This window comes from Talpa occidentalis, unplaced genomic scaffold (genome assembly GCF_014898055.3).
Source record: "Talpa occidentalis isolate TD23 unplaced genomic scaffold, MPIMG_talOcc4v2.1 talOcc4.4, whole genome shotgun sequence".
Classification (NCBI taxonomy): Eukaryota; Metazoa; Chordata; class Mammalia; order Eulipotyphla; family Talpidae; genus Talpa; species Talpa occidentalis.
Genome location: NW_023604295.1, coordinates 101892713 through 101915835, shown reverse-complemented (window position 1 = coordinate 101915835; position 23123 = coordinate 101892713). Strand labels below are relative to the sequence as shown.

The following is a 23123-nucleotide window of genomic DNA, read 5'->3' as shown; positions in this document are numbered from 1 at the left end:
CAGTGTCACCAGGCTCATCTTGAAGAGTGTAAAGGAAGATGCACCGTCTGTGCTTTGTCGTTGTCTTACCTCCTTTTTCAGTTGGGATGTTTTTCTCCTCACAGAGACAACACTGCAGTTCTGGTGTCCTTGTGGGCCGGACCCTTTGCCCCCCAGTGTCTTGCCTCCACCGCAGTCCTGACCCTCCTTACCACCTCTCCTCACCCAGGTGGGAGGAGCGCTGAGACCAGTGAGACTGGCCCCCTGTCCTGCCAGCTGACAACCTGGCCCTGCGGGGACCGCAGCCTGCTCTCATTTCCTGTCCTATTCTTGGCAACCGGAGCACTACCTAGTGGCAGCTATGATGGGTTGTTTCTCCCTGGGACCCTACTTCTCAGCTCACCTTCAGACTCACCCTCAAGAGTCTTGCATAAGGAGTAACTACCTTAACTAATTTGGCCACCAGCCTATTTTTCCCCTTGAAACACGTATTCTTTCCCCAGGAAACATTGCTCCAAATCTTCCATCCTCTTGTTTCTCTTTCCACGCAAATCCTTTGCATAATCCAAGCTGTGCCTGTAGTCTACTTCTTGTAAGAAGCCTTTCTTGGTCACCCATTCCTCTCACCTCCCAAGGCACTGGTAGTCTAGATCATCTAGCTGCAAGGATTCTTTTGGAAACTGGGATCATGAAAGTCATCCCCAAGGTCATGGATTTCCAAGAACCTGGCCACCAATTCCAGGTGACCTTGGAGCTTCTGCTGTCACTTGCACCTTTGATCTGCTGTCCACTGGCCCCGTGCCCCTTAACTCAGGAACTCCCAAGTCAAGCCAAGCCAGGAAACTTGCAATCTTCAGGCCAGTGCCTTGGCAGCTGATCACCCATTCCTGTCCCACCCTCAGACCCAGGGGCCACTTATTAGCCAAAACAGGGCCTCAGGCAGCTCTGGCCAAGCAGACCATGAGTATTTATGATGGTCCTGGGCTGAGGACACAGGCATAGACAAGAAGGCCATGGCCTGAGATCCCAAGGGAACATGCCACACCTGATGAATTAGCTTCCTAAGGCTTACATTTCACCTTGGTGTTGACAGGGAACTTGCTGTTCCCAGCTGTCCTTTTGCTGTGGGCAGAGTCCTTATGCCATGGCTCTGTGGCAGGCCTTGACCTGAATGGGGCATCTTGCTTTGGTTTCCCTTTTGAGACCCCCATTTCCCCTCTGCAAGCTTCTCGCCTCAGCTACCTGGTTTATGGTGTTGCATTTTCTCTCAGCTGATCTCACTGTGGTCCCATTTAATCCAAGGGGACTTTTCCCTGAGCTCAAGGCCCTTGACCCTGTGTGACACGTTTGCGTTTACCTGCCAAATCTACCTAGCCCAGCTGAAAAGCACACTAAGTATACAAGTTCCTCTGCCAGGAGCAGGAGAGAATTCCAGAGACCCAGGGTGCTGGGAAGCAGGTCTCTTTGGAGCAGATGCTGCTGTGAGGATGGGGGGTGGGGGAGGATGAACTGGTTGGACTGGGTCAGGGAATAGAGAAGAGGTAAACGAAGCTTATGTTCCCTGTGTTTTTCCTGTTTGTCTTCAGATCCTTTAGGAAGGAATTAAATTCTCTCCTGAATCTGGAGGAGACCTGTCAGCCCAAGAGGATGGCACCACAGGCCAGAACTGGGCCAGTTATCTTCCATAGTTGCACTTTGCTTAGATTACCTGAAAATATTAACTTTATTTAATGCTGTTTTTGTTAAGTAAATATCCCCGAGGCCCAGGCTGGCATCTCCCTGGTGTTCTGGAGGTGATGCAGACTTTCGCAGCAGTGTGTGTGAATGCTGATAACTGGAAGGTTATTGTCACTAAAATAATGAATTAGTTAGTCAAAAATTGCAAATGATTTAAGTATCACTGAACCAATTCTGTCAGTGCATTTTTCCAGCCCTGTCCCTAGTCTGTCTACCCTCGGGGTGAGCAAATAGTAACCCAGGAACTCCACTGGTCTACAGCCTGTTTTCATGCTGCAAGAACAATGGCAGAACTGAATAGTTGCAGCTGAGATCTTGGACTCCCAAAGCTTAAAATACTTATTATTTGGCCCTTGGGGGGAAGTTTGATGATTGCCAGTATAGACCATGGTAGTAGTGCCTGTCATAGCAGCCCAGCTCCTGAAGACCAATAGTAAACAAAGGCCGCCTGGGAGGGAGTGCTCCCAGGCTAGGCTGGACAGCTTTCCCTAGAGCTGTGTTTCTTCCCAGCAAGGTAGTGCAACACCTGTAGAGATCTTGGGACTGCAAGCTGACCCATTCAATTGATGGAATTATGTCCATTCTGTGTAATGAGATCTCAAGCAGTGGGTCTCATATGCTTACTTCTTAATGGCTTTCTGAAGGTGTTTGTAATGTCTGAAAGTATTTTATAATCTCCAGGAGCTAGAAAAGGTCTGTTTATAAAAAGTATATGCTAGCACCCATAAAATGAAATGCTTAGGTGTACATCTATACAAGATGAATTCACTCATAGGAAATGCACATAGAAGATATATAGAAAGCACACTATAAAACTCAGATGAATAAAATCAAAGATGAAATAAATAAATGAAGAGATATTACATGTCTGTGGATAGGATGACTCAGTACTGTCAAGTTCTCCCCAAATTGATCATAGAGTCAATGGAATCCCAATCAGAACCACAGCAAGTTAATTTGTGGATAGGGACATATTGATTTTAAAGTTTATATGGAAAAACAAAGAATCCAGAATAGTCAACATATTATTGAAGAAAAGCAAAGTTTGGAGGATTGACACTACCCAACTTCAAGACTTACGATAAAGCCACAGTAATCAAGACAATGTAGTATTGGCAAAGGGAACAGACACATAGATTGATGGAGCACACTACAGAACCCAGAATGAACCCACATGTTTTTAACCAACTGACCTTTGACATAGGAAAAAGGTAATACAATGAAGCAAAGATAAGTTCTTCAAAACATGGTCCCAGAACAGCTGAACATCCACCTGCTGAAAAATGAGTCTCAACACTGACACTATACCCTTCACAAGAAGCACACCTCCTTATTTCTTTCTCTAACTGTTTAGAAATGATGGGTAACACTGGGCCTCCCTCATGGCGCAAGAGTTTAAGCACTGCACTATGAAGCTATCTGCAGCCTCTGCAGCATGAGTTTGATCCCCAGCCGGCCAGAGAGATACCCACATGGCACAGCAGACCTCTCCTGTCTCGCTCGCTTCTCCCCTCAACAGAGTATTTCAGTCCGTCTGCCTGTTCTGTTCCCCGCTCTGTCTCTGGTGAATCCTCTTACCTCCCCCCTATCTCTGGCCTAGTACCCCAGCTCTTGTATGCATAAATAAATAAATTTTTAAAAAAATAATGGGTAACACTGATAAGTGATTATTATAGGCCAGGTACAGTAATGAACACTTTACAAGTAGCATTTCACTTGCTCCTCATTTTTTCTTGAGAATCAGGTATATTGCACCTATGTTACCCATGAGAAATCGGGCCCTCAGAGAGGCTATGTGGGTGGCCCACACCCACACTGCTGTTACTCACAGAACTTGGATTAACGCCCCAGCCCTGACTAACTCCAGTGCTCTCTTAACTGCATCAAAGTTGGCTTCACATCATTTTTCTTAAGAGAAGGCAGGTGGGTCCACAGAACTTGGTGAAACATAAAGAGAACACAGCTCAGTTATCTCTGGCCATTCCCAGATTTAACACTGAGTTTTGACAGTGCAGAGTGAAGCTCCATGTCATTTTGCTGCAATGTGAACTTGAATCACAGCACCGAGGGGACTTCTAGGAGAGGCACAGAAACAGTTGCTTTGCTCTGTGCCATTTATCATCATTATATATACTAGAGTAATTCTCACAGAGTGGAAAAGATGTCCCCACTACTTCCCAAGAAGCCAACTGATAGTACTGGTGTTGGGAATCAAGAGAAGGGGAAGAATATAGACATCTTATAAGGGGGAGGGTACACTTGGTTGTATTGCTTAATTAAAAAATGAACAGAAGTCTTAGAACATGCTGCTAGACATCACCAACTGATCGTCCTTGGACATGAGGAGTAACCATCTCTGCCCATGCTGTCTCGCATGTACTCTCCCCTGCAGCATGCCAGAACTTGGCTTCCCTCTTCAGATCTCCAACATATTGCTGCCCTGTAATTCAGGTCTTCTGGTGCAGAGTTCGGGACCCAGTGCTTTCTAGATAAGCTTTCTACCATGAGATGTTCTAGGCCACAGCTAGTGACCTTGCTAGGGTCTCATTCCTTACTGACTGGGTCACTGACCCACTCCTCTGTCCTCAGAGTACACATGTGTGGGCCTGTGCTGTGTCTGATCCTCACCCAAGCACATTTCTTATTTTCAGGAAGCACATAGTACAGTGAGCTGCATATTCCATCTTCCCTTATGCAGATTCTCACCTCAGATTCTGAACACAGAATATGGGGCCTTCTGCATGTGCAGTGTGTCAGGAATGGAGGTATAAAGATTCCCAATGAATGTATGAGGTAGGGCCCTGCTAAGTCTCGGGGACCCTGTGGCTCTGGCTGATAGAGGAATGGACCTTTCCATTGGCTCTTGGAGCTGGTGCCTGGGGCTCCAGCCCTGCCCTCTGTCCCTGGGGTACTCCACAGGTGTCATTTTCCCTGAAGCTTCTTGTTTCAGCCAGATGTCCAGAACAGGGAGACCTGAGGTTGCACCTTCTCATGGGGACCTTAGCTTTCACCCCAACAAAGACCAAGTCAGTGAACTCTCCCCTTGAGCTCCTAGCACTGAGGAGTGACTCCCAGCTTTTCCCAGCTATCCATTGTTAGGGGGCCAAGAGCTGATCTTCGGTTTCCACTTAGACAAAGGCCTCAAGCTAGCAAGGCCTCCAGGCATCAATCCGACCCCACTGTCCACCTGGGAAACTGGACAGAGAGGAGTCCAGGCTTGTACTGCTTGCTGGTGGACAGCCGGACCTAGACCCCAGGCCAGCTCTCTCCTAGCTGACAACTCCAGGCCTCTCACTTCAGCTGCTTAGTAAGTAGGTAAAGTTCCATAGAATGTTTTCTCTGCAGTGAAGAATGCTGTCCTAAGACTGGGACATCCAAGTTGTCATGTGGAACTCATCCAGTCCTCTAAGCTGCAAAGTCAAAGCCCTGGTAGCTCTGAGAGTATGACAGTTCCTATCTTGGTTGGGAGTTTTAGGTCCCAGCCTTCTCCCTGCCTCCTCCTACTGCAGAGGGAGACCAGGCAGTCATAGCCCCAGCCAAGGAAACCCAGCAGGGCCCTGCCATGGCCTACAAGGGAGCTTCGCTTGGAGTTTTAGTTCCCTCTGGGGACATTTGTGGCCAGAGGCATACACTGCAAAAGTTTTTCTAGGCTCAGGGAAGACATATATGCCATCAAGACTATTTGGGATCTCAGGAAATTCTTGATGCCTGCAGTCAGTCAATGCTATTGATTGGAAAACACAAATAGAAGTCTTCCCAGGGCTCTCTCCAGAAGTCTTGGCAATGATAAGGAGACCTTAAGGGCATGAGTGGCGGGCAGGGCTGGACAGGAGAGTAGAGTGACTGAAAGTTCATTCCTGGGGGCAGGAGAGACCTTGGACATCACCTCCTGTGCCCCAGAGTTGCAGTTAGAGGATCCAAAACCATGATTTCACAGCCAGGAGTGAATTGCCCTTGGCAGGCTCCTCTAATGGGGTCAGTTCTTGGGGTCCATGGTTCCCATCACCATCTGTTCCCCCCTTCTTTAGAGTTAACAGAAGGTGGACAATTGGTACAATAGAGTAGGATTAGAACTGGGACATTCATCATAAATAGTTTAAAATAAAGCCCTCAAAATGGGAGAAGTGATTAAAAGCAGACAGCGATTGAGGTCTACACTGGGGAGTGACTGTTCTGAGGTGGGGCTGGGACAGACTCCATGGCTCCAGTTGTTGGGAGGTCTTCTGGGGGAGTGATGGGGCTTCTGTCCCATTGCCTGCAGCCTCTGGACCCTCAGGCTTTATTCACTGCTCCTGCAGAACCTGTAAGATGCTGGGTCAGGAAACTGCCAGAGAAAGCAACACAGAACAAAGACCCTGTAGAGTTGGGGTGCCAGTGGGGGTGGCCCAAGTCTTCAGGGCAGGAGGACACAAGGACTGGGTGGTCAAACAGGGTTCCCAGGGGAGGAGTTTGGGATGCTGGCCGGGTTATAGAGAACAGGAGGGTTTTGGTGGGGTGGAGAATTGGGATGTGCTTGAGATAGTTTCTATCTGAGGGTATGAGTGGTCTGGAGATACAATAGGCCACCCTGGATCTCTGGAGAGAGGAATGTGAGGCCTCTAGATGGGAATAGGTGGGCATGACACTGTGCACAAGGAGAGCAGTGCCACAGGCTGAGGACAGCAGACTTGCTCAAGAGGATGTCTCTTGCACCTGGAGGAGATGCACCAGGGAGTAGCCATAAGGGAATGACTGAAAGTTCATTCCTGGGGGCAGGAGGGACTTCACTCTGGTCGCCCCTGGAGCAGTGACTGAGGAGTGACTCCCAGCTTTTCCCAGCTATCCATTGTTAGGGCAGGGAATGTGTCCAGGAGGATTCAAGGTACAGCGCCTCATTCCTTTCTTCTCTATCTGGTGGTCATCTCCAGGCCTCTACCATGGCCATCCACCAGGCCTCTGGCTCTGTCAGGCTGCTGCCAGTGCATGCAGGGGCCCCTGGGGTACAGCATGGCATCAGTGACACCCGAGTCATTATGCCACAGGTCATTTGGAGATGAGGGTGCAGAAGGGCCTGAGGGAGAAGCAGACGGCAGCAGTGTGCTCCTTCTGATTAATGAGCCCAGGCCACCATCCATCGCCCACCTTCATTAGGGCTGCAGAGTCATTTTGCATGGGCGTGCGGGCTCTCCTCCCTGCTCTTCTCTGGAGTGATTGATGGCCCTGGGTACCCTCATCTCTCAGGAACTGAGAAGCCTTCTCTCTTCAAACCTAGGAGGGGCAGGATGCAGTAGGCTTATTTTGCATGGCTCTTACTTGAGTGCCATTGGCACCAACTCATGGGTCTGTCAGAGTGGCCAGGGTGGGCAGATTTAAACTCTTAGAATTCATGGTGCTGGAAGACTAGAAAATGCCAGGTTCCTCAATTTAAATAGGTCTTTGACTCTCCTTACAATAATGGAGGCAGGTAGAGCATTAAGTAGCAGTGGGTTCCTGACCAGGTTGGCACCATCGGTGGGCTGGGCATTGATTTAAATCACATCCCTGGACCACTGCACTGTTGTGTGATTCTTTTTTCTCTCCTTCTCTGAGACTCTCTCTTTGTTTGCTAATGGATTAAGCAGAAAGGTATGCACTGTGCTGGTATTGGGTCAGGAGGAGGTGCGGGGCTGGGCAGGAGGTGGGTCATGTATCTGGTGAAGGGTCCCCTTACACCTTATGACCTGAGGGTGGGCAGGGATGCCCAGCAGTCATGCCTGGGCTAGAGAACAGCCTCAGAGGCCTGCCTTTCCTGCACCCACTGACATGATTTGGTCAGTTTGGCTTCTGCCTACAGAGGTTTGATGCTGGGGAGGCCTGGACATCCCCAGCCAGGGGTGGTGATATCCTGTTTCCTTTTTCATTCGCTTGCTGTGGCATATTTTTACACATAGGAACGTCACACGCAGATTTTGGCAATTTGTTACAGCAGCCCTTGGAAACTACTACAGCCCCTAAAATAATATCCAGACTTTATTAGTAAAAAAACCTCTGCGGGATACAGTGAATATACACTGCCCAGTCACCACAGGACCAAGCCAGATCCAGGGATTCAGGCTCCAGAGGCTCGTTTGGTTTCACTCCATGATCCTTAGATGCCACTGTTGGAACTAGGAGCCAGAAGAGCCCCTTCGAGGCCACAGAGGAGAGCACCTCAAAAGCCATGGGGCAAGTCTGAGGCTGGCTGGGCAGAGGGCATGGCCCTCTAAGGCTTGTCCCCAGCCCCTGCCAGCTCCCCCACTGAACAGACTATCATGGCCCCTGCCCTGGTCCGTTTCCCTGCAAGCCTCGCTTGCAGAGCTCTGGAGGGAGGGAAACCAGAGCCACACCTCTGCATCTCCCTGCGTGTTTATGGCTCTGCCACGTGCGAACTAGAGCCTGTCCCAGCTCCTGAAGGCACATGTCTGTGCTCTGACCCACCTGAGCTGTGGCTTCTTTCTTTATACAACAATTAATTGCACCTTGAAAAATAAAAGAAACAAGATGGGTGTGAGAGGGAGGACTGCACTTTTATCTGTGTGCTCTGTAAAAGAGCAAATTTCACAGTTTGTATTTGTAATTTAAATGCCTGTTCCTACTCATTCAGTCAGTCAGTCAGTCAGTCAGCAGATGGGTTGGGCTGGCTTGTTCATTACTCAACTTGTTTCTCTTCCTCACCGACCATTGCTGCACATCAATCAGTGGAGACTTACAAAATAACAGCTCCTATTCACCTAGCATTTTACACTTGGCAAAGACAGTAAATAAATGTTAGTCCAATGAGTATTCTTAAGAATATACAGAGCATCATTCTCGGCGTGGTCTCCCTGGCTCATGGATGCAAGAGGGGTGCCTCTATCCTGAAGATCAGGGCTCCCACACTCAGATGTGCCTTGATTTGCTCATCATTTGTGGAGCTAGGACTTGAACCCAGGCTTTCAAGTTGATCGAGCATTTGTGCTGTGTGAGGCTTTGGATAAAGCTGAATGAGACATAAGTCTCATCCCCTCTGAAGGTCTTTACAAGGCATGTGAGGAAAGATTCAAAACAAATAACCAAAACTAATCATTCTAATCATATGACTTGTTTAGAAGAAGGAGGACCTCCATGGAGGGCAAGGGCAAATCTCAGAGTCCAAAATTCCAGGTGCATGGAGAGGAGGAGGAAGACGTTCTAGGTCAGAGGAGTTGTGTGAGCACCAGTGGGGAGATGACAGCAAGATCGCCTTTGGGGAATTGAAGACAAATTTGGGAAAAGTGGGGTTCATTAGAAACTCTTCACCCTTGTTCCCGTAACACCCTCTATTTTTCAATGTCCACTGTTTTCATTGTGTTTTGTCAGTTTATCTGCTTTATCTCCTTATATTGCACATATAGGTGATATCCTCCAAAATTTGTCATTTGCCTCTGACTTATTTCACTTCACTAATTCCCTCAGGTTCCTTCCATTTTGCTGCAAATGGTAAAATTGCATCTTTTTAATGACTGAAAAGTATTCCACCAGTGGATATACATCTTTATCCAATCATCCATCAGTGGGCACGTAGGTGGTTTGCATATCTTAGCTATTGTAAATAATGTTGCAACAAACATTGTGGTTCATGAAACTTTTCGAGTTAATGATTTTATTTTCTTAACACAGATACCCCGAGTGGTATTGTTGGGTCCTATGGCAATTCTATTTTTAGTTTTTTGAGGATGTTTCATACTGTTTTTCAAAATACTGCACCATGTATCTGATTAAGGGGCCCTTTATGCCGTATGACCTGAGGGTGGGCAGGGATGCCCAGCAGTCATGCCTGGGCTAGAGAACAGCCTCAGAGGCCTGCCTTTCCTGCACACACTGACATCATCTGGTCAGTTTGGCTTCTGGCTACAGAGGTTTGATGTTGGAGAGGCCTGGACATCCCCAGCCAGGGGTGGTGAGATCCTGTTTTCTTTTTCATTCTCTGGCTGTGGCATATTTTTAGACATAAAATCTACCCAAACCAGGTAGATTTGTCTCAGATTGTTCATGGAAGCCAGAAGTTTGTGTCTGGGAATTAAGAGAGAGGTTTTGAAAATCATGAAGTGGGAAAGAGAAATGATATGGAAGAGGTATTATCAGAAGATTGGTTAAATTTCTATTTGTGAATTTGTGTCTTCTAAAGCAGTATACAATAATAAAGAAGCCCACCTATGAGCTGACATCCTAGCCCTGCAGCTGCCACACCAGCCCTTCAAGCTGTCGTTTCTCTCGTGTAAACTTTGTTTTGAGAGGTGATCTCTGGAGCATCTAGGATTATGTTTCCTGCTTTATATGTCATTGCTAACATTCTGAATGCTGTCTCATTGTCTTCACAACATTCCAGGAGCCTGAGTGTGCCATCCTACATGTCTTCCTTCCCATGGATAGACAGGTTCCAGTGTTCTAGAAAGGGCTGTAATGAACATCTTTACAATACAGAACTTTTTGTTCTCTTTTCCTTCGGAAGTGTGTCCTGTGGAAAAATTCTTGGACATGAAATCACTGGGTGTATGTTTTTGCTTGGTGTGCCAATTAATTTCAAACCATTTACAGTGGCAACAGAAGAGGAACTTGGTGGCTGCATGGAGGTTTCAGATGGGGACTTCTGGCTGAGACATTAACTGCAAGGTGCTCTCTGTGGTCCCATTGTGCAAGGATAAAGCCCTGGATTCAGTTAGGGTGCTGAAAATAGAAAGGAGCATACAGCTGAAGGAAATGCTGCAGAGAAAGAGTCACTGGGGCATGGTGAATGATTCGATAAGAGACTAAAAGGAGAACAAGGAATCAAAACTGAAAGTCTCTGAGGCTTTGCACCTGGAAGGGTGGTAGAAAAGTTTGGAAGGGGGTCAGTTTGAAGAGGAGGAGATCTGATGAGGAAGATTGAAATGGTGTGGATACATAGAAAATGGGATGCAGACTTACTCACAACTTCAAACTTTTGTAGCTGTGCCAGGCCCGGCCCCAGCCATGCTCCTGAGGTTGGCTGATACCCTCAACAGTTTACACTCAATCTGTACTACCCCCAAACCAAGAGCCTGCAAAGCCTCTTCCTCTCCTGGCAAGGGAGGCAATTATTTAGAGGAGAATTGAGATTTAAGGGAGGCCAACCTACACTGGCAATAGGAGGTGAAGGCTCAGTATGAAGCTGGAGCTTAGGAGCAATTGACTGTGGAATTCTGTCCTAGGGGCCTAGGATGGAGGTATCAGCAGATCACCTGAGGAGACATGTGTGCACCTGTGTAAATGGGGTGGGCTTGCCTAGTCAATGGGGCATGTGGAGACAGGACACAGCCTTGAGGGTGTTCAAGGGAAGAAACTCCACAAGACCTCTGCAGGGAAGCTCCTCGCTGAGTCCAGGCCTGGAGGGCAATATGGGTTCCTGAAAAAGCAGAAGGTTTCACTACAATCAGTGGTGTCCATAACATTCTTGCTACCGGCACAGTCTGGATTTGGGAGGAATTAGGAGAAGATTCCTGCTAGCACAGACTCAATATTAGGGCAGTGTGTGTGTGTGTGTGTGTGTGTGTGTGTGTGTGTGTGTGTGTTGATGGTAGTCCCTGAGCTTTTCTCAGCCAGAGGCTGGGGAGGAAGGAGAATGTGCCCCTGCATAGACTCCATATACCTGTCATCTTATTCGGTACTTAAACTGGATTTCCCTCCCTGCCATTCTCTGAGGCTGTCATTGTAGATCAATCTACATGGCTATTTGATTAATTCCTGGTTCTGCGAGGGCTGGAATGTCTGTCTATCTCTGTTCTGTCTCCAGTGCCCACACAGTGCCCACCCAGTCCATGGAACTACTCAGAAAACCTTTGTTGAATAAGGGATCTGGAACCCCATTATATCATCATACTTGATGTAAAGCAGCCTTCTTCCAGGGATCCCCATGCTTAGGAGGGACTTGGGGCTGCAGTGGAGCACACTCTCGGCTCCTTGCATTTCTATCATAGGAACTTGGTTCTTCAAACTGCTGCACAGTATGGCTTCTAGGCTAGAGGAGTCGTGTGGACCTGGGAGAGCAGCACGGGCAGTGAGTGCAGGTCCACAGATGGTCCCTCTCGGGCCAGATCATGGCTGGCTTTCACATGTGCCCACGAGATACTGCTCAGAGAAGGCCCGGAAAACCCCGTTCCATCATGTATGTCATTGTATATTGTTGCTACCATGAAGGAACATTGTAAATATTTTCAGCAAAATGTCTGATTAATGTCTCTCCATAAAGAGTGGCAGAACTGTAAGAAGAGCATTTATTTATCTCTCTTTCACCATGATGGGTATCTAATTCATCCCAAATGTCAATACATCCCAAGGTGCCAATCCAGACAGAAACAGGAACCGCCTGCAGAGCCTGGCAGCAGCCACTGGTTCTTCTTCCCAGCAGGGGGCTCAGACCTAGCCCCAACACCTTGACCCCCAGGTGGTGACCCTGTGTGGTTGGTGGAGACATCTTAAGAGTTCCCATATTGAAGACCCTGCAGGGAAATTGTTTCCTGGGAAAACGGGGTTTCTCCGCCTGGATCTTCATGGCCACCATCCTTCCCCTGTTTTTTCTAGCCCAGTCAGCACTTGCCAGAGACCCCCTTCGGACTCCCTTTGTGGCCCCTCCCCTCTGGCTCCGTTTTCCTCACCCTCCTTGTTTGGGAAAGCTTCCGTTTTGTTTTGTCAGCCTGTCTCTGCCCTTCTCCTTGTTGTCCCTGGAAATCACTTTGGCATCTCTGCCTTAAGATGCAGTGGATGTGTCCATTCTTCCTTTCCTACAGTGCCCTCCCCTGTCCAGGAGACCACAAGCATCTCCCTTTACCTCTTAGTGGCTAAGGCTCCTGATTCTCCCCGATGCAACCAGCCCACTTATTCCCCACATGTAGAAGGTCTGTGTCCTTTCCCTTGAGGTTGTCAGTCACCTTTTCAAGGTCAGTGACCTTGGCCAAAATAAGATGCCAAGCATGACTTTGCTTCTTGTCCTTAGGGACAAGAAGTCCATGAGTCCCTCTAGGGCACCCACGGATTTTGATCTGTAGCCATACCCTCAACTGCATCACTCCTTGGTCTTTACAACGATGCAAAAAAAAGTAGAGCAGATATCCTTAGATAGCTACTAGCATTGATTCTGATTGGTACCTTGTGGATATCCTGCAAATGGTCATTGGATTATTTTCATAACTAGGGAGACTGAGGCTGGGAGTGATTAAATTGTCCTAGTGATAGCATATGGTTTACAGGGCTTTGTCTCATGCAGCCCTCACACAGTCTTGTGTACTTGCTGGCTCCGACCTTGTTCTCAGCTGAGGAGGGAAGGTAGGGAGAGGGAAGGGTGGGGGAAGGGAGGAAGAGCTGTCACAAATAGAGAGAGAGAAGGAAGCACCTGGGACCTGGACCTGGTGGCCCCTCTGGCCCCTCTCTACTCCGTGTGTGCCTGTCCCAACTTCCTCCTGTGGGCAGTGAGTGTGTGAACAATGAGCGGTGCTCCCAGAGGGCAGAGGCCAGGTGGCGAGTGTGGCGCCCACAGTCGTGTCCCCTGCAGGCATCTCTGAATCTGACAGCAACACATGCACCTCCAGCTGGTTGGTCCCCATGCCACTGTTTGAGAGCAGAAGTGATGGTAAATATTTAATTGTGCTTCCACCATAACTTTCTGCCAGAACTCTCAATATGCTTTATAAATGCAAATGAGTGCTCTCTCCCTCTCCAGGGAGATGTAAACCTCCTCAAATCACTTTTATTCAGCCCCTACCAGAGTGTAATGCCATAATCAGGAGCTCTCTGTGCCAGAAAAGAAACTGCCCTTAATCATATCGAGTGGATGGGTGGATGGTTTATGGTTTGCGGTCTTCTGTCTCCACAGTGGGCAGGAAGCTAAGAAATGGATCCCTCTTGCTCCTACTTCTGTCCAATAGGGTGGATAGAAAATGGTATTTAGAAACTGGTTTGATTACAACCCTGTAGTAGGTGATTCTGAACATTATGAAGCCTTGGGTTGTATTTATGGGGTTAGCAGAACAAGCCAGTCCTTAGAAAGTTTAGGGGTGAAGCCTGATTCTTACTTTGATTCTGGATTGTTTTCCTCACTGTCCATGCCCTTTGCTGTTCACCTCTACCTTGACATGACCCTGACGTCAGAGTGTAGGATGCATCATTCCTTATGAATAAGGACCCTCTCCCTCCCCACCCCCCCAGGGATACAGGAGAGCCCCTGGAAGCCCAGGTCTCCCTGATGGGCAGTGTGCTGAGGTTTGGGGCTGTGGGTATCAATGTGGGAGGCTATGCCATCCTGAAGAAAGCATTGCACCTCTCTGTGTCGGGTCCCCAATTCTGCCCAGTGGGTTCAGTGGCTCCTGCTTCAGACCCACCTGGCAAAGGCATTCTAATCATGGAGATGAATTTCCACAGAGCCTCATGGAGTGTCTTCTGAGAAGTGTATTATGTAAATTTGGTGTGTCATTATGATCATTATTAGTGCTGTGAAGTGGAGATGAGGGGGAGCGGGAGGGGTGCTCCATGCAGGGCTCGGCCTCCCCAGCTGTCAAAAGAATCAGAGGAGAAAACAAATTCGAGAAGTCTGTTCCAGCGCTTGCGTGCCTTCAAGTATGCATGGGGTTTGACTCTCAATTCAGAAGCAAACGCAAAGAGGCCAGAAGCTATAGCTTGCCTGATTACTTGAACTGCCCCCAGTTTGCAGTTGGAGACCCATTCCCCTGGAGTGGCAGAAATGCCATCTAGATTATAGGCAGGCTTTGGAGTGTCACATTGTGGAGGAAGGTGATTCTCTCATCCTGATTAGCAACCGGCACCCGTGGAGATATTCTGAACCCATGTGACCTTTGTTATAGTTCATCTAGGTCACCACTGGCTGTTCCTGGATTCCCTTCATTAGGACCATTTGGGCCCTGAGGCCCTTCTGCTCTGTCAGCGCCACATCAGCCTTGGGGACTGTCGGTTGCCGCTGTGTCACCACGCTGGGGTGCTCCCCGTGCGAGCCCTTGGCACTTCTTCCTACTTCCGTCATCCCGTCTCTGGGATGGAGCTCTGGGTAACAAAAGCAAGGGGAGCTCTTTCCTCAACCCTCTCCCGTGTGTCTCCCAGTCCTGCTTGTAGGGTGGCTTGCTTCCCAAAACTTTGGCTTCTGCCAGGAGTCCTATTTCCGAAGGGACTCAAGAATTTACAACTCTGCATTCTGCATTCGTGTCTCCCATCTCCTGCCATAAGCAGTGAGCACAGAATGATTGTTCACATAGGGTGAGGGGTGTAGGAGAAAAGGAAATGGGAAGGGGAAAAAGACAAAACAGGACATCCTGTTTTTCCCCACCCCTGTCATTGAGCGCTTGTTCGGTAAGGAGGTGCAGCGCCTGGAGCTGTGACACAGGCCCTGGGAAACCCAGGTGGAGAAGTCACCTCTGCTGGCCTGTCCCACACCACTCTGTGAATTCAAAATGGGGTCTCTGGAACACTGGATATCTGCATGAAAAGAGCAATTGCACTTTTGATACGTACCTCTTACCTTTTGCAAAAAATTAACTTGAAATAGATCCTAGACCTAAGTAGGAGAAAAAAAAAATCCTGTGACCTTGGGTTAGGCAAAGATTTCTCAGATAGGACACCAAATCATAAGAGAAAACATTGATAAATTGAACATCATCAAAATGTAAAGCTTTAGCTTTTTGAAAGACACTGTTAAGGGAATAAAAAGGTAAGCCTCCGAGTAGGAGAAAATATTTGCAAAGCATATATCTGAAAAAGGACTTGGGTCCAGAATATATAAAGAACTCTCCAGACTCAATAATAAGACAACAAACAGCCTATTTAAAAAATGGAAAACTATTTGAAAAGATATTTCACCAATAAGGTAAACAGGTGGTAAAGAAGCACAGGAAAAGGATATTTAACATCATTCGTTGTTAAGAAATAAAATTTAAACAAGGAGATACCCCTATACACCCATTAACATGGTCAAAATTAGAAGGACTGGCCATGCCCAGTGCCAGTGAGGATGTGGAGGAGTCAGAGCTCTTCTCTGTGCTCATGACATCATGCCCACAACCTGGATGATGCGGGTAAGAGGGCAGACAAACCACCACAGGTCCAGACTGAAATGCTCAGCAGTGAGAAGGTCTGAGCTGCTGACTCGACACCATTATGCTAAGTGAAATAAGCCAGATCAAAAACAGTGTATACCCTAAGATTCTATTGATAAAAAGTTCCAGAAAATGCCAGTTAAGCTACAGTGACAGCAACCGACCAATCATGCCTGGGGAGAATTCCAAGGTGGTGCAGGGCCAGGAGGGAAGGAGGGGTTCCAAAGGGACCAGGAAACTTCTGGGACTGATGGATATGTTCATTTTCCTGATTGTGGTGATAGTTTCACGGGTATAAATATATGTCAAAACTTATCAAATCGTACGCCTTAATTATGTGCAGCTTATTGTATGTCATTTCTACCTCAATGAAGCTGTTAAAAAACAACAACAAAGACAATATTCAATTTGCTGATGAGGAACCCATGAGCAGCCTTTGGGGGCAATCTCCACCATGAGACAGGGCTCATGGGGGTGTCCATAAGCTATTGAAGAGAAAAAAGGAAAAAGTGCCCCTTTCTCAGGACACTCGACTGCGATCTGTCTGGAAAATGTTAGAGATAATGCCCACCCCGTGACCACTGTCTGGTGCCTGGTGGCCTTGGGGTGTGCGCTGGTGCCTTCCCAGAGGTTTCTGGAGTGCTATAGTTGAGGCAGCTGCTTTCCCCCGACTGGCCAGTGGGCTGGTCAGTAGGAGGCATGCTCCTTGGCTGGGAGGGGCATTTGAGTCCTGGGTGAGGCCTTTGCCAGACTCCCAGCAGTCTTGGGGAAGGGGGTAACCCATGGCCAATGGGACATGCAAGAGGGCCTAGTCTGGAGAGAGCATTTGGGGTCAGAGCAGTTGGTGGGAAATTACCTCAAAGTGTCACCAGTGATGTCTGAGGGGAGTTGGAGGGGAGTGTTGGGGCGGGGGAGGAGGGCATACTGACAGGGAGGTGGAGAAGCAATCCAGTGGGGAGAAAGGGGACAGAATGAGGCGGTCCAGGGAGTTTCAAGGAAGGATTAGCTACTGCATCACCAAGAGCCCGGGAGAGCCTCTAGGTCAAGTGATATGGGAAGAAGCCACGTCTCAGTCGTCAAGTAGCAGCTGGGTGGACACCATCACCCCCACACACAGCCGCCGAGAGAACAGCAGCTGAGCATCAGGAAACCCGAGGTCGGTGTCCCACTCTGCCAAGAGCCGCATCATCCGGGCACACTTCTCCCCTCTGAGCCTTGGGTTCTCAGGGACCAGGCGCAAAGATGCCCAAAGCTCCCCTTAATTTCATGAATAAAAGGCTCCTGTCCAGCAATCCTTCTGAGTTAACATTTATTCTCTTTTTGATTTGCAGAAACTTTAATGGACACCAGGACAGCAACAGCAGAGCTGGGCTGGACAGCCAATCCGGCATCCGGGGTGAGTGGCAGAACACATGTCTTTCAATTCTGCTGTGCAGTCCTGGGCCCAGAGGATGGCTGAGGGGGGGCCAAGGGGGGCCGGGGGAGTAGGGTCTGCCCAGAGGCGTGGAACACAGGTGTGAATGGCCATGTCCACTGTCCATCCACAGAAAGGCAGCACTAGGAGTCTTAGACCTGACTGTTTTGTCCTTCAGAGAGCTGGCCTCTTGGTGACCAGGGCTGTGCTTGTGTGGGAAGGGAGAAGTAGCTGCCAGTAGCCAGGTCTCAGGTCAGTGGTGCTGGGGTAGATCAGAGATCTCTGGTAACCATGGGGCTGTGGAGAGGATCCGGACATGAGAGAGGAACTGGAATTCAGAGGGTTGAAACTCTCTTTTACCTGGAGCTTGCCTTAGAGAGATGTTCTTGAGTCATTTGTCCAGTGTCCATGCACCTCTCCAGACCCTGTAGCTACAAAGATGGAACAGTTTTGAGAAGCTGGTGGACCTCTGTGGGGACCACCATGTTTATCAAATCAGCTCTGCTTTGTAGCAGTGGTGAGATCAACAGGCAGGTTTGGGCAGAGAGTTGGAAGTGAGAAATGTTGGAGAGAGACTGGGAACCTATATAGAAAGGTGCATGCATGCAGGCTGGGATTTGGAGAATGAGTAGGAGTTTGACTAGAGGGAAAGGGAAGTCTGAGAGCTGGTCCCGAGGTTCAGGATGATGAAAAGACATAATATGACAGAGGCTGTGTGTCTGGTGCGTGCAGGGTGGGGCGAGGATGCAGAATGGGGTAGGGGACTGCAGTGCCACACTGAGTAAGAAATTTGGATTTTATCCTGAAGGTAAGGAGGAATCCTAGCCAGGAGAACAACACAGTGACAGTTGCAGAGAGGACTGGAGAGGACAGTGGAGGGAAAAGCTATCTTGGGTGGATCAGAAGAGTTGAATTAGAAGGGAATTGGAGTGCAGCTGCGAAAGCAGCATTGGCAGCATTGAGCAATAGATGGACTCTGGGGGGAAGGAGAGGGCATGGCCAAGGTGGGGATGAAGTTCACATCTCCAGCCTGGGTGGATTTTAATCATGAAGGGAGAGGGCAGGAGTGAGTGGGCTTGTCATCCCTGTTAGGGGTGAAGTTGTTTGGGGCAGGGTGGCCCTGGGCTTCCTCATCTGCCCACACCTCCTTTCTGCTTCCCTGACTTTGGGTATCTCCAGCTCAGGGTCTAGTGCTGCTCTGCACCCCAGGGAGCCATCATAACCAGTCCTCGAAGGCTCCCCTTGTGCCTTTTAGGGGTTCAGGTCTCCAGATAGGTGTGCAGGGCTTCAGCTGTGCCTTCTCCCCTGGGCTCTCTCTCCCAGTCCCAGCATCTGCAGAGATGCACTGCCCAGGCGCCAGCATGCCTTGGCATCCAAGTGCAGGATCTAGGATGAGCTGGTGTTTCCCAAAGCAGGGAGGGGCCAGAGGCTAACCCACCCACTCTGGAGAAGTCCAAATCCTGCTGGAACACAATGGGCAACGAGGGGGCCCCTTGCACTACCGCTGGAGAGTTTATGTGATGAGGCGGCAGTTCTTGCAGTTTGTCTGTGTATTAAAAGAACTTAACATTCGTACAAATTAGGTTATTATTTGAAGACTTGTATGTTTTCGCAAGACATCGGCATGACTTATGGTAAATTCTTCCCTTGATTTTTGTACCCGCCATCTGTCTTCTTTACACTTCTGATCTCTTTTCCCAGGGAAGATTGTCCTTTAGGGAGACATTCAAAGTCAAGTGAGACCCTTTAGACACAACAGCTGGCTGGGCTGCTCTCTGCTTGCCTCCCCCGCTGGTTACCAGCCAAGGCTCAGCTGCCTTTCCCGAAGGCTCAGAGGGCCAGGCAGTGCTCCTGGTCCCCGGAGCAGCTTCAGAGACTGTCTGGTTTATAGTGAGCAGCAGGAGGGTCAGGCCGGTCCTTGGTCTGGGTTGAGAGGGAGGATCAAAAACTATGAGAACAAAATAGCAGTTACCAGAGGGGAAAAGGAAGAGAGCGCCGAGTAACTCCGGTAAGGGAGGTCACTTGTATGGGAAGGATGGAAACTAAACTTTGGCGGTGGTCTTAATGTAGTGTAGACAGATGCCAAATTATAATGCTGTACACTTGAAACTCATACTTTTTAAACCAATGTGCTACCGTAGAAATATTTTAAAAATAACTATGCTTCCACCCCAAGCCCTCTGCCCTTTGCCCTCTCTTCTCATCTTGGTCTCGGTTCCCTCTCATTCCATAAACGCAGCAGCGACTGACGCGTTTTTTAAAAAAAAATATTTTTTATATTATTTTTTTATTTTTTCACATCATTTTTATTTTTTTAAAAAGATTTATTTATTTATTTATACAAGCACTGGGTACAGTCAGAAGCGCGGGAGGGTGAGAGAATTCACCAGAACCAGAGCAGGGAGCAGAACGGGCAGAAGGACCGAAGTACACTGCTGAGGGGAGGGGAGCAGCGGGTGCGGCAGGAGTGGTCTGTCGCGCCATGTGGGACTTTCGCCAGTGGCCAGGGATCGAACTGGTGCTGCAGAGGCTGCAGGCAGCTTTCAAGCCCAGTGCTCAACTGCTGTGCCACCAGGGGAGACCCCTCATTTTTCATTTTTAAATAATATTTGGTTCCCCCCACCCCGTCAGATGTAGTCCCCATAGAGTTCCCTTCACCAATGCACCCGTGCACCATGACATTTTTGTCCCCGGCCGAGGCTCACATATCCAGCTGCCTCATCTCTCATTGGGTGCTCACAGCCAGGTCAGTGTCAGTGTGGTCAGCCAGTCATCCTTCTTCTTCCCCCATCCACAGTGGCCTCCATCTTAGCACCTAAAGACTGGAAACCCAGTGGTTCTTGATTTCTCCTCAGGATCTTCCAACCTGGGTGGCTCACCTGGCCCATGCCCAGGGACACCTTTGCTCATCCCTGTTCATGTTGGGTCCCCATCAGTGGTCCTCCCAGGGCCAGGGAGCTTTTCTCACTTGAAGTGTCTGCAGTTGCACGTTTGTTTCTCTATGTGTTAGTGTTGGATGAATTTTTATCCCCACACTGTGACCTCCAAGCTGGCCAGGACTGTTTTTGTTCTTCTCTGGAAACTGGCACCTTGTTCACTCTTTGACTTGATGCATATTTGTTGACAGTGTCTGCCTTGGGCCAGGGGGTGGCTATTAGTGCCATTCTTGGAAATGGGGGACACAGGAGGAGGTTCATGCTCAGGTGGGAAGAGATTGAGCTCAGTACAGGACCCGCTGAGTTTGAAGTGACTCTGGGTCACTGATGGGGTGGGGAAACCTCAGCTTTTACCTCATGGCAGCCCCCCCATCAGTGGGAGGGAGCCCAGAGTAGCTGCAGCCTCCCAGGAGAGGTCTCACAGGCATGGTGAGATTCTGGGATAGGCAGCCTGCCTGGAAGTGTCAAATAGAAAAAGAGGAACCTGCAGAAGGGACTGAGAAGGGGTGCCCCTGGGTGGCACCCCAGAGGTGGTCTGTCACAGAAGCCAGGGGAAGAGTAGGTGAGGGAGGGAAAGGGGAGAAAAATGTCAAATGTCACTGGGCATTGACTCCACTGGGTTCAGTTTCATTGGTGACCGATGTGAAGGGTTTTAGGGAACACCAAGGAGGAAGCCAGAATGCACAGAGTTGAAGGGTTAGTCAGTAGGAGTCGAGGCAGTGGAGACATCAGTTAGAGACAGGAAGGGAAGTCAACTGGGGACACCCGGGATACATTTGGCTTTGAGGGAAGGCACTTCTTTTCTCTTGAGCTGGCAATTCAGAGAGCAGGTGTCCACCGAGAGATGTGAGAACTCAGGTCTGGTGACATAGCTAGATAATAGAAAATCGGCTCCATGCACTGTCTTCTCTCTCAGGTTGGGCGCTAGGTTCAGAGAGTGAGGAGTGGGAGAGGAGAGTCACAGGCTTTATGGCGGTGGACAAGGCTTGGGTTAATGGCTGCCGTTTAAGAGTTGGAGACCAGCATGCTTGGAATCTGACTGGGAACAAGGGCCTGGCTGTGTGCTTGCCCCGTCCTGATCTGCAGGCCTCCTTCAGCTGCCTGGCTGCACCAGGAGGCTCAGAGTGCACACAGCCTGAGCTGGGGTGGTACAAGGGTGGCAGAGCTGGAAGGTAGGGAGCTGAAACAGTAGCTAGAGGAGACCGGTGTCTTGCATCCTGGCTTCCAACAGACAAGAGTGAAGCCAGGAGGGACCAACCATTGTGACAAAGTACAGGGGCCCAGGTGGAGGTCTCAGGGAGACTGGAGGATGAGGGAAGGCATGGTTTTGAGTCAGGACTTGGATTTAAGATAGATAGAGTACTTCTGGATGGCAAAAAAGATCAGGAGAGTGTGACCAGGCTCAGTCATTTGAGAAGCCAAGAGAATGGATGGGTGGTCCACATCTTCCTGGAACCCCTAACTGAGAAACGGGATGAAGGACCAGATTGTCCTTCTGTTCTCCAGATACCATGCTTGCAAGCCCAAGATGGAGAAGGTGGTAGACATTCTTTTGGGAACATGAGAGTCACCAGGGAACTGGATTTGCCATGTCCAGAAGAGGCATCATAATTCTGCTGGGAGACCCAGCTAGCGGGGCAATGAACCCTGTCCATAGTGGAGGGTCTAGGAGGTGGAGTCCTGAGAGATAGTCTTACTGTCTCATCACTGTACTTTAGAACTACCAGTCAAGGGAAGGACTTGGGCTGTCCACTCACACATGACCCACAAATTGTTTCCATTGATATTGCTGAAAAGTGGATCATAACATTGCATGTCCAAAACAGAAAGCACTTATGCCCAAATGCAAGATGTTGCTTTAAAATATAATTGCGTTTTTAATTTAAGGCCTTTAAGTTTAACCTGAATCAGAGGCCACGTGGTGAGCAGAGGAAAAAAGTCACAAGTACTTTCATAAAGTAACAAAGGCCAGGGAAGGCTTCAGCTCCCACCTGCAGACATCCTGGGGACCCTCAGCTATGCCCCTGGGGAGCCTCACTTATCTCTGCTAAATCCTTGCTTCTAGCCCTGCCCTGAAAAGTTCCCTGACCTTGACATTACAGAACCTCTGGGCAGTGGAGAAGCTCAAAGAGGCCCTGTGGGTCATCCTTGGTGCTGTTCCCACCAGGTGCAGGTGTGGTAAGTGGTGGTCTCTATGGTGCACGTCCCCTCTCAAATAGTCTGCTGTATTTTCTCCAGTCTTCTTTTTCCTTTCTGCCCCTCAGGGCAGCATCTCTCCCTGCCCCTACCTGGCAGCTTTGTCCTTAGCCCCTTGGGGAGCCTCCTCCCTGGGGCACAATCCTTTTCCTAAAACCCAGAGCTTGTGCTGATTTCTCACATACTGCCTATTGCCATGTGCTCCCTGGTGCTTCACCTGTGTCTCTGGTGCTCAGCCCAGCCCAGCAGGGTATAGATACTAATTAATGTTTGTTAGCTGAAAAATTAGGAAGGACCAGACCATTCTTGATACTTCCCTGCAGCTCCAGCCCAGGGTCCTGCCCTTAGGAAATGCTCAATATAGGCTTATTGTAGCCCGTAAAAAGTTCCTTGTGGCCTCTCAATACCCAATGGGTAGTTCAATATCTTTTTAAAGAACTTCATTAGTGATGAAGGTGGAACCACCTCTCCAGAGATAAACATGTGCTGAAGAGAAGACCAGGACTCCCTCAGAGGGTCCCAGTCCCTCTCAGGGGCAGTGTGGTGCATTGAAATGGCACGTCTACAGCCCTCTGACAATCAGTGGATTTAACTTGTGCCTTGGAAATCTGTGCCGAGTTCTTCTTTCCAAGAATTTTGCCCGGACTTGCTGGCAGTTTGCTCCTGGGCTGTCAGTGGACCGGATGTGTAGGTTTCTGTGTCTGTGGGATGTGAGGACTAAGTATAACACGTCCAGGTTCTTCTCTTCAAAGAGAGTGCTTCAGGCTTCCTGAGTCCAGCCCCACCTGAGCC

General features: G+C 49.0%; 1 protein-coding gene across 5 annotated transcripts in view; it reads left to right on the top strand.

Annotated features, from left to right (window-relative positions):
• Positions 1 to 23123, top strand: part of EPHB1 (EPH receptor B1) — a 424222-nt gene that overhangs the window by 101574 nt on the left and 299525 nt on the right. For all 5 annotated transcript variants that reach the window (XM_037525939.2, XM_054700814.1, XM_054700812.1 and 2 more), the window contains exon 2: positions 17117 to 17181. In XM_037525939.2, the coding sequence (XP_037381836.2) occupies positions 17117 to 17181 (65 nt within the window). The remainder of the gene's footprint in view (positions 1 to 17116; positions 17182 to 23123) is intronic.